At 46.1% G+C, this 11,159-nt stretch overlaps 1 protein-coding gene across 3 annotated transcripts in view; it reads left to right on the top strand.

Moving 5' to 3' along the window:
* Positions 1-3,902: 3,902 nt before the first annotated feature.
* The window catches only part of LOC117404582 (leucine-rich repeat and calponin homology domain-containing protein 4-like), a 36,502-nt gene continuing 29,245 nt past the window's right edge, over positions 3,903-11,159 (top strand). For all 3 annotated transcript variants that reach the window (XM_059015632.1, XM_059015631.1, XM_059015630.1), the window contains exon 1: positions 3,903-4,237. In XM_059015632.1, the coding sequence (XP_058871615.1) occupies positions 4,066-4,237 (172 nt within the window). In that variant the 5' untranslated portion in view covers positions 3,903-4,065. The remainder of the gene's footprint in view (positions 4,238-11,159) is intronic.

The following is an 11,159-nucleotide window of genomic DNA, read 5'->3' as shown; positions in this document are numbered from 1 at the left end:
TGTTAAAATCCTTCTGTGCATAGCTGGAGTCTGATTTGGTAGCAATCTGCAGTGGACGTTTGTTATGCATATTTGAATATCTTTGAATATTGATTTAGCTGTGAATCAAAAGTAGAATTCCTTATCTGATTTATTTATTCATGTATTTATCTGGGACAACGTACAATTTCTGACACGTCATCATATGTGTTGCACCCAGATTTAGCTATGAGCTCGTTTTCATGGGCAGTCCCTGAGCAGCTGTAGAGAAAGCAAGAAATTAAATAAACAAACACACAAACGGAAAAAGAAAGCAAATCAGAAATGACCCGCTAAAGAAAGGAGAGAAACTCTATTGCACGGCAGAATGTATGCGATTCATTTTGGCCGTCATTTATGGATTGATTAGCTGAAGGGAACACGGAGCCCCTGTGCGGCTTGGAACTTGGTTTCAGGAGACGAGGTTTCAGGCCCCTGTGTGGCACACCAGGGGAGACTTGGGGGTTTGACACAGCAAACCTCAAACTAGGACTTCTGGAACCAGCTTTCAAGCCGCTGCTCCTGGAAAAGTGGCTTAGTGTTCCCTCAGATGATCAACCAGCTACTAGGAACCGGACGAGCACTGACGTGTTCTGATGCGTTATATGGGAAGTACTGTAAGCGCTGGAGGTACTGTGGGTAGGACGGCTGACTGAATGAAGGGAAGTCTTTTGGATGTGATCTCAGCTTTGTTTGAGTCTGACCAGCTGCTGGGATTTCATCCCGTTCCCCAATCCCAGAGCGCTAATGCTGGATCGAATCCAAGCCATTCCAGTCATTCCCTGGGAGTCTGCAGGATCGCAGTGATTTCACAACCCGCTCTCACTCATTCTTGGTGCACAGGAACAGCAGAGCATGGTGTAATAAAACACAATGAACTACGAACGCCCCCATTCTCAATGATTTCACCAAATAAAAGTCTCCCATAGTAAAAGCCCAGCAAAGTGTAATACCGCACAGTGAAAGCAGGGTAAAGCATAGGGAAGCATTGTAAAGCACAGAGAGGTGTGGTAAAGCATAGGGAAGCATTGTAAAGCACGGAGAGGTCTGGTAAAGCATAGGGAAGCATTGTAAAGCACAGAGAGGTCTGGTAAAGCACAGAGAGGTCTGGTAAAGCATAGGGAAGCATTGTAAAGCACAGCGAGGTGTGGTAAAGCATAGGGAAGCATTGTAAAGCACAGAGAGGTCTGGTAAAGCATAGGGAAGCATTGTAAAGCACAGAGAGGTACTGTGAAGCATATTAAAAAACAAACCAGGGCAAACTAACCCTTATAAAAGTTTCCCATAGTAAAAGCACCCTTAATTGTCGGGATGAAGTCAGAATTCCTGATCCGAGACGGTGGAATTCCTGGTATTCCGAGGCATGCAGTGTCTGGCGCATGTGCTGCGTGGCTGGGCTGGCAAGGCTGGACTTCTGGGGCAGCTGCTTGTGAGACACTGAGGGGCTCGGCCAGCAAGGACAAGGGTCCACAATCAAGCAGAGACCCCCAGCAGACCAGCGTTTGGGCTCTAGTGCCTTCATCAGTGTTATTGAAACTAAACTGAGTCAAGCAGACCAGCGTTTGGGATCTAGTGCCTTCATCAGTGTTACTGAAACTAAACTGAGTCAAGTAGACCAGCGTTTGGGCTCTAGTGCCTTCATCAGTGTTATTGAAACTAAACTGAGTCAAGGAGACCAGCGTTTGGGCTCTAGTGCCTTCATTAGTGTTATTGAAACTAAACTGAGTCAAGCAGACCAGCGTTTGGGCTCTAGTGCCTTCATCAGTGTTACTGAAACTAAACTGAGTCAAGCAGACCAGCGTTTGGGATCTAGTGCCTTCATCAGTGTTACTGAAACTAAACTGAGTCAAGTAGACCAGCGTTTGGGCTCTAGTGCCTTCATCAGTGTTATTGAAACTAAACTGAGTCAAGGAGACCAGCGTTTGGGCTCTAGTGCCTTCATTAGTGTTATTGAAACTAAACTGAGTCAAGCAGACCAGCGTTTGGGCTCTAGTGCCTTCATCAGTGTTACTGAAACTAAACTGAGTCAAGCAGACCAGCGTTTGGGCTCTAGTGCCTTCATCAGTGTTATTGAAACTAAACTGAGTCAAGCAGACCAGCGTTTGGGCTCCAGTGCCTTCATCAGTGTTATTGAAACTAGAAGAGACTCAGTCAAGCAGACCAGCGTTTGGGCTCCAGTGCCTTCATCAGTGTTATTGAAACTAAACTGAGTCAAGCAGACCAGCTTTTGGGCTCTAGTGCCTTCACCGGTATTATAAGAATCGATGTATAAGGATGTCAGTGTGTGTGTGTGTGTGTGTTAGTGTGCGTGTGTGTGTGTGTGATGTAATAAGACATCTGTGCTCTTAGTGAATGAATTACAGGTCCCTAAATGGACGAGGGAAAGGGTTGAAGCAGAACGATGTTAGACCGTGACTGGAAGGAGGGTCATTTGGGAAAGACAAAAGGCAACGTTAGGAGACGAATCACAAAAGACAGCGGGGTTCTGCCTGAATGACAATGCCACTGGACTGCAAACAGAACTGGAGTCAAACTGGGAAAGTCTCCATGAAAGTGGAGAGCTTCACTGGTTCCGTGGTTGCTAGGAGAGGGAAAGAATGGGGCAGGTGGGGGGGTGGAGCAGCGGGTAGGTTTTTGGGAAGAAGGGGTGGAGCAGATAGAAGAAGGCGGCTGGGGGGGGGGGGTTCTGAATATTTAACATTTATAGCCCTATTGTTAGTTTTGGGGATGTTTGCAATGATCTTATCGCGATTATTCAGAGGTTGCGCTTCGGTTAGTCTGTGTGAAGGTGTTTGGTCTGTGAGTTCAGGAGCTGCTCTTCGGGTCTAGAAAGCGAGTTTAAAACGAACGTATGAAAAAACGATACAGGGAAAAAAAATAGTTGAGTAATTGTGATTACAATAAAAACCTGTGAATGCCAACGCGAAAAAGAGGTGACAGTGACAAATTCAAAACCCGTTTCAGAGATTTTGAAAACAGAGGCTTGATTAAACGACAGCAGAAAAAAACTTAACGCCAGCAGAATGCGCCTGAATAAGTCTGTGGTCTAAATCTATGGAACAAGGGAATGGTTCAACAGGATTGATGAAGGGACAGAAAGTATAGCGCCGTTAGAATATATACAATATATATACTGATAGCGGTATAGCCTACAGTAAAAACGCAATTACCATTTAATTACCATGCACATTGCATTTGTAAAATGCAGTTATTTTTCAGTATAATATTCAACATATTTGTTGATACCATCCAATAACGTTTTTGTTTTTTTTCTCAAGCGTTCAAATTGCTTTGTAATTTTTTTTTTTTTTTCATAATATTACACTACGATCGATATTTCGAATGGCTGAATACTAAACCACTCCACGCGTGCATTTTTATGAATTCTGGCGTGCTATTCTTGACCTTGCCCGCCACAAAAACAGCACTGCTTAATTTCAAAAACAGTTACAAAAACCCCAAACAGTTTACATTGGTTTAAACGCCTGTCGATAACGAAACCTCGTTTTTGTCAACTAATTTCTGCCAAACCACTTTCTTCAACGACACGCCCACTTCATTCAATGACACGCCCACATTCAACGACACGCTTAACTTTTTTCAACGACACGCCTATTTTCTTCAACGACACGCCCACTTTCTTTGACGAAACCTGCGCTGGACCACGCCCACTCCCTTAGTTCAGCCCGCCCCCCCTCTCCCCGCCCGCCTCAAGGACATCCTTGGCCCGCCTTCTCTACTCTACTGGCTGTGCTTCACATCAGTCACCCGCCCTCCGGTTGTAATCCACGCCCCCCTCAACACGCCTTCCTACGAAACCCCACGCCCTCCCCTCTCTCTTCCACTTACCCAACTGGCTAGCGTTCCTGTCAATCAGCCTGTTGTCAAAATTCTCAGACAACCACAACCCCTCACCCGCCCACTCCAATTGAGGTTCTAGAACAGAACGGCGGTAGGAGCTCGTGCTGCTGAAGTTGCCTGGCGACGAAGACTTGAGAAGGGGGCCGTGGATTATTTACATCGTCCCGAAAGCGGATTATATTATCGATGGCAGCGGGCGAGGAGTCCGCTCTCCCGGCTGGCATAGCTGGGAGCCGCAGCGTGGAAAAGGCGCTGGAAGAAGCCGTGGCGAGCGGCGCGTTAAACTTATCCAACAGAAAACTTAGAGAGTTCCCCTCCGCCGCTAGAAATTGCGATTTATCCGACATTACGCAAGCGGGTGAGTCCTTTATTACATACAACGCGTTGTAGCTGACGAACAATAACAATTATTATTATTATTATTATTATTATTTATTTATTTTGTATAATTGCGTTGAAACATCATTTTTAGTTGACTGACGCGCAACTTCCCTTCCTGGTTTGTTGTGTTGCAATGTATAGAAAAGCAGAAATTGGTCCCGTATATGCAATCTGTGTGTAATAATGGTGGTGGTTCACGCAGTGTTGAAGTCCACAGTGATCAGCATGATAAGGGGACGTTTTGTCATCGCGCAGGTAAGTTTTTGGTTTCTGCTGTGACAGTGCAGTATTAAAGAAACTGCGTAATATATACCATCGTTAGATTTGGTCTCCTCTGCACGCACCGTAAATAAATGGAAGGATAACGCCTTTTTTATTGTCTGAAAATAAATCTATTTTTTTGGTATTTTTGAAATTCGGGCATAAGGTTCATTTATTGTTGGTTAAACATGTTTTTTAAATACACACACACACTATATATAAACATTGGAGGTATTTATCGGTTTTTTGACGGCATGCCAACTACTTGTTATTGTTTTATATTCAAATCCATGATTTATTCTTACATGATGTAATGGTGTTCTATATAGTGTGACATCATTTTTACTAATATATTTAAATCTGTATTCATTCTAATTAACATTACTTTATATAAACTTATATTTATATTATCATGCAATGCTAGCTCTGAGGATCAGCCTTGATTTGGCCTCCCCGGCGCATCAGCATGCACAACTTTGAAAGCTGTGCTCTTAGACTATGTAGGTAAAATTGTGATATTTTTTTTTCCTTCTTATTAATGGGAACGAATTAGAATAGTCAGTGGAACCCTATTTAGTAAAATACAAGCATTGTAAAGCACAGAGAGGTCTGGTAAAGCATAGGGACGCATTGTAAAGCACAGAGAGGTGTGGTAAAGCATAGGGAAGCATTGTAAAACACAGAGAGGTCTGGTAAAGCATAGGGAAGCATTGTAAAGCACAGAGAGGTGTGGTAAAGCATAGGGAAGCATTGTAAAGCACAGAGAGGTCTGGTAAAGCATAGGGAAGCATTGTAAAGCACAGAGAGGTCTGGTAAAGCATAGGGGAGCATTGTAAAGCACAGAGAGGTCTGGTAAAGCATAGGGAAGCATTGTAAAGCACAGAGAGGTCTGGTAAAGCATAGGGAAGCATTGTAAAGCACAGAGAGGTACGGTAAAGCATAGGGAAGCATTGTAAAGCACAGAGAGGTCTGGTAAAGCATAGGGAAGCATTGTAAAGCACAGAGAGGTATGGTAAAGCATAGGGAAGCATTGTAAAGCACAGAGAGGTCTGGTAAAGCATAGGGAAGCATTGTAAAGCACAGAGAGGTCTGGTAAAGCATAGGGAAGCATTGTAAAGCACAGAGAGGTCTGGTAAAGCATAGGGAAGCATTGTAAAGCACAGAGAGGTCTGGTAAAGCATATTAATGAATATAGTAAACTGTGGTAAATGCAGAGTATAACCATGAGGGAAAAGTGCAGGGGGGGGGTAGATAAATCCCTCTGATCCCACGTGCCCCCCCCCCACCCATTATGGTAAAGGATGTATTGCATTGCATAATCGGAAGAAACACGATTGACCCAGATAACAAGGGGCTGGGGGAGTGTGGTGCAGAGGAACAGTGAAAGTTGTTTGGGTGGGAGGGTGTGTTAGCCTTCCTAGGATCTCCAATGACGTTTGATCTGAGGCAGGTTTCTGTAATGCTAACCACCCGCCCCCTGCCCCCCCCCCCCCCCCCCCCGTTTCCATGGCGCCGGGCAGGCAATAAGGTGACTAAGCAGGTGAAGCTCTAATAATCGAAGGCTTGTTTTCGCCTGCTTTTGTTTCCCACCCCTGTGATCTCTTTGTTTGCCTGTCTGGCTGGTGAGAGCTGATTTCTAAGCAGCTGCCGGGAGGCTTTTGAGGAGAACAGTATGGAGGAGGCTGGCACTCTTCCAAACTGACTTTCCAAATCGTAACTTAACAAAAACACTGTGCGCAGACAGAGGCTCCCCCGTAATGGAGTAGGAATCGCACCTCCAAACGTCCACGTGAAGTACAGAGCTCGTCGGGTTATGGCCAAATGCTATCCCAAACATGTGCAGGAGGCTCGGAGTGCGTGATCATAACAGTGTGGTGAAGAGTGGTGCTAACTCAAGGCAGCAGGGATGGAAACAAGACTCCTGCTGCGTAGCGGTTTCACCCATTCCAGGTTTTAGTACGAGCTTGATTAGGTAACAAGCTCAGGTGTGTCTCATTGGACTCTATGGAGTGGGAGCCTTTAAAGAAATCACCCCAGGTGGAAAGCCAACAAGGCCTGCTATCTGATATTGGTTAATAATATCATCTTTATTTTTATATAGCGCCTTTCATAGTGGACCACCATCACAAAGCGCTTTACAGAGGCAGGCTGTGAACTGTGCATTATATGAAGAGTCACTTCCAATAGGACGTTGATTTAACATCTCATCCGCAGGACGGAGCACAAGGAGGTGATGTGACTTGCTCAGGGTCACACACAGCGAGGCGGTCAGGGGGCAGAGGTGGGATTTGAACCGGGGACCTTCTGGTGACAAGCCCTGGACTTTAACCACTGGACCACACTGCCTCCAAACGGGGGCGGGGGGTGGGGGTGTACGGAAGATTAAACTGTGGAAGGATTTAGTAAATTGTAACCCAGGGGTCCCAGCTGTGTAACAGGATCAGAGGGGAACAATAGTTCAGCCAACAGGAAGCGTTTTGAATGGTTCACCCCTTGCTGTGCGTTTCTGCATTGAAACTTCTTCCCCTTGCTTGTGTGGAGAACCAGAGGTTTAAGTTGTAGGTTTGGTCTTGAACCTTAAAACCTTACAGCTCCAGCAGTCTTGTTCAATGCACTGTTCAGTTAATACAGTGGTTTTCAACCCCCGGTCCTGGGGACCCCCTGCTGCGTCTGCGTGGTTTCATCCCAACTGAGCTCTTAATTACTGAACTAGACCGATCATTGGCTTAATTAGACCTTTTTCTAATTGTTTTCAGATCTTGAAACACTTGCATAGTTCAAGTTACTTATAAAATGTTACAGCGAAAATCTGCAGCTGTTTTAAGAGCTGAGAACGATTAAAAAGGTCTAATTAAGCAAATGATCTGTTCAATTAAGGGTCTGGTTCAGTAATTAAGAGCTCGGTTGGAATGAAAACCAGCAGACACAGGGGGTCCGGGGTTGAAAACCACTGAGTTGATACACTGTGGTATAATTCCTTTGGTTTGGTGTCTGCTGGTTTCCACATTCTTCCCCAGTTTAGCCCTCACTCTGCCTTATCACAAAACAGACCTTGGCAGTTTGATAGTCCAGTTTGTTTACATTCCCCAGTGGGCTTATTCCAGTGCTGACACAAGCCCCCCCCCCCCCCCCCCCCCCCGCCCCCGCCCCCTTGAAAACTTGCCTCTACGTCACTCTTGCAGCAGTAGAGGGTTATCAAATGCCTATTCTGCCACTGACATGGTCTTAGAAAAACAAGTAAATACAAAAAATATATCTGCCTGTGCTGACCTTTTGTATGTGAACTCAGGGATGGGAATAAGACTCCTGTTGCACAGCAGTTTCACCCATTCCAGGCTTTACCACCAGCTTGATTACCCACCACAGTGTGTAGGCAACAAGCTCAGGTGCGTCTTATTAAACGCATAGGAAAACCAGGAATGGATCAGAGTGCTGTGCAACGGGAGTCTTATTTCCATCCCTGGACTGGACCGCTGAGGACCCAGTCCACTCTGTATTCATCTTTGAGAAGCATTGCAAGAAAGGCTTCTAAGATGTACAGCTCTTGTGTCCTGATGAATTACTAAACAGACATCTGTGTGTGTTTAAGCATACAGCAGCCACTTGTGTTAGCCTCACATACTGCGTGTAAGCACTGAGTGCTAGCAAAAGCGCTCAGTGTTATCAGACACTGAGGAATGCTGTCTTGCTCAATAACGCACCGCACAGTTTGTAGATAAATAATTGACAGAGCAACTCTGGTGTCATGCTTTCACATGACTTGCATTCTGTTTTGAACTGGGGATACAATCATCGGAGAGATACAATCCAGTCTCTTCCAGTTTCCCCATAGCGAAAGCATATCCAAGTGTAATCACACATAGTGAAAGCATGGTAATTAACTGCAGAATTAAGACATTTTGCTTCGTAAAGTCGAATGAAACCTGCTGAATAATGTCACGTTAACATATTGAATCGCACACCGCTTTGTAGTTTTCCCCCTAAAACTGACAAATCGAAAAATGTGACATTTTGAAATCTAACATGAAATACTACTGTACTACTATTATGGCTTCCGGTAGAGTTTTGCAATATCATTTTGTTTCTTTTGATTACACAATGTTAAATAAAACCTCTAAATTTAAGTGTCTTTTTTATTTTTTTTATGATGTCTCAATCCTAAAATTCTAGGTGATGCAAAACTTTTGCCCATAGCTGTTCTTTCGAGCTGTGCTGTGCTCTGAGTTCAGGGTGTGGTGCAGTGGACTGCTGACTCTGTAGAGTGTCTGAGCCCAGCATTTAACTTTCATACCCATCTATTTAATGCTAAATTACAGCCCTCCCTGATCCTGCTCCTGCTTGCTCTGCTGTTGCAGGCTCAGTGACTAACTCCACTCGACAGGGAATTTTTTTGTTTAGTTTTTTTAAATAGCTGACTCACCAAGCGAGTCATTTTTTTTGTGTGTGTTTTAGACATGAGAAGGCCCTGGTGGTTAGAGCTGAGGAGGGACTGGGAGGGAGGCAGTGTGGCTTTAGTGGAGCTGAGGAAGGACTGGGAGGGAGGGAAGCAGTGTGGCTCTAGTGGAGCTGAGGAGGGACTGGGAGGGAGGGAAGCAGTGTGGCTCTAGTGGAGCTGAGGAGGGACTGGGAGGGAGGGAAGCAGTGTGGCTCTAGTGGAGCTGAGGAGGGACTGGGAGGGAGGGAAGCAGTGTGGCTCTAGTGGAGCTGAGGAGGGACTGGGAGGGAGGGAAGCAGTGTGGCTCTAGTGGTTAGAGCTGAGGAGGGACTGGGAGGGAGGGAAGCAGTGTGGCTCTAGTGGAGCTGAGGAGGGACTGGGAGGGAGGGAAGCAGTGTGGCTCTAGTGGTTAGAGCTGAGGAGGGACTGGGAGGGAGGGAGGCAGTGTGGCTCTAGTGGTTAGAGCTGAGGAGGGACTGGGAGGGAGGGAAGCAGTGTGGCTGTAGTGGTTAGAGCTGAGGAGGGACTGGGAGGGAGGGAAGCAGTGTGGCTCTAGTGGAGCTGAGGAGGGACTGGGAGGGAGGGAAGCAGTGTGGCTCTAGTGCTTAGAGCTGAGGGAGGAAGGCTGTGTGGCTCTAGTGGCTACAGTGGAAGCACTGAGAGAGACGGCTGTGTGATTGAGTGTTCTGATTGAGCGTTTTGAAGTTGTGGATGTAGACATGGAGACGGAGAGACACGCACAGAGTGGTAGAGACCTCCGTCTTGCATTTCCGTAGCAGCACAGCTCTGGAAGGAAGTGGGTTTTTTTGTTGCAGATATCGAAGTCACTTCTGCTTTTAATGTAACTTTTAAACCTGCTCAGCTGTGTTAAAATCGGGTCTTCCTGTGCCGTCCATTGCTGTTTGTAATTTTTGCCCCATTTGGTTGCATTCTGTGTTTGAACGGCTTCAGAATTGCCCTTCCCGTTGAAGGTGTTTTTTTTTTTCCTTCTCAATTTTATCATGCTTTGCGAATTGTGTCGGGACAAAGCTAGTGAGTTGTTACAGATTTTGTTCTTTTTAAAGTCTTGTTTTTATGCATACAATTAATTTTAGATACTAATGCAGAGATTGTAAATCAGACCCCTTCTGCACAGCAGTTTCACCCGTTCCAGTTTTTACTACCAGCTTGATTAGCCACGCTGAGGTAGCAAGCTCGGGTGAGTCTTATTAGACTCCTAGTAAAACCAGGAATGGATCAAACTGCTGTGCGGTGGGAGTCTTATTTCTATCGCTAATCCAACTGTGAAAATATTCATGCACCAACTCCGACAACACTAAGAAAATTCACTGCCTTAAAAAAAAAAACAACCGTTGTTCATTTTCAATTTTTTTTGGTTTTTACATTTGTGTTGTCGTTTCCTGGCAACAGAAACCCTGCATTTTGAGAGACAGGATCTAGAGCACGCACATAATATGTAAAGTGAGAAAAGGGAACATGCAAAGCACTCTATGTAAAGCAAACGAAAGTAAGCAGCTGAGTAAATCTGAAAAAAAAATGAGTCTGCGTGAGAGAGGAGGGTTTAAATGTCAGTCTGGCCTTGATAGCGATAGCTAAACGACTGGGAGGCAGTGGAGCTGAGGAGGGACTGGGAGGGAGGGAAGCAGTGTAGCTCTAGTGGAGCTGAGGAGGGACCGGGAGGGGGGGAAGCAGTGTGACTCTAGTGGAGCTGAGGAGGGACTGGGAGGGAGGGAAGCAGTGTGGCTCTAGTGGTTAGAGCTGAGGAGGGACTGGGAGGGAGGGAAGCAGTGTGGCTCTAGTGGAGCTGAGGAGGGACCGGGAGGGAGGGAAGCAGTGTGGCTCTAGTGGTTAGAGATGAGGAGGGACTGGGAGGGAGGGAAGCAGTGTGGCTCTAGTGGTTATTGCTGAGGAGGGACTGGGAGGGAGGGAGGGAGGCAGTGTGGCTCTAGTGGTTATTGCTGAGGAGGGACTGGGAGGGAGGGAAGCAGTGTGGCTCTAGTGTTTATTGCTGAGGAGGGACTGGGAGGGAGGGAGGCAGTGTGGCTCTAGTGGTTAGACCTGAGGAGGGACTGGGAGGCAGGGAGGCAGTGTGGATTAACTCTGGCTTACTGGGAGGGAGGGACAGAGGCTGCGAGACCCCAGAGCTGGTTTTCAATGAGTTTTTCAAGGAATTTCAATGAGTTTCCTCCCCAGTAGGGGAGAA

This window comes from Acipenser ruthenus, chromosome 50 (genome assembly GCF_902713425.1).
Source record: "Acipenser ruthenus chromosome 50, fAciRut3.2 maternal haplotype, whole genome shotgun sequence".
NCBI lineage: Eukaryota > Metazoa > Chordata > Actinopteri > Acipenseriformes > Acipenseridae > Acipenser > Acipenser ruthenus.
The sequence above is the reverse complement of the archived record's forward strand: the minus strand, read 5'-3'. Positions and strand labels throughout refer to the sequence as shown.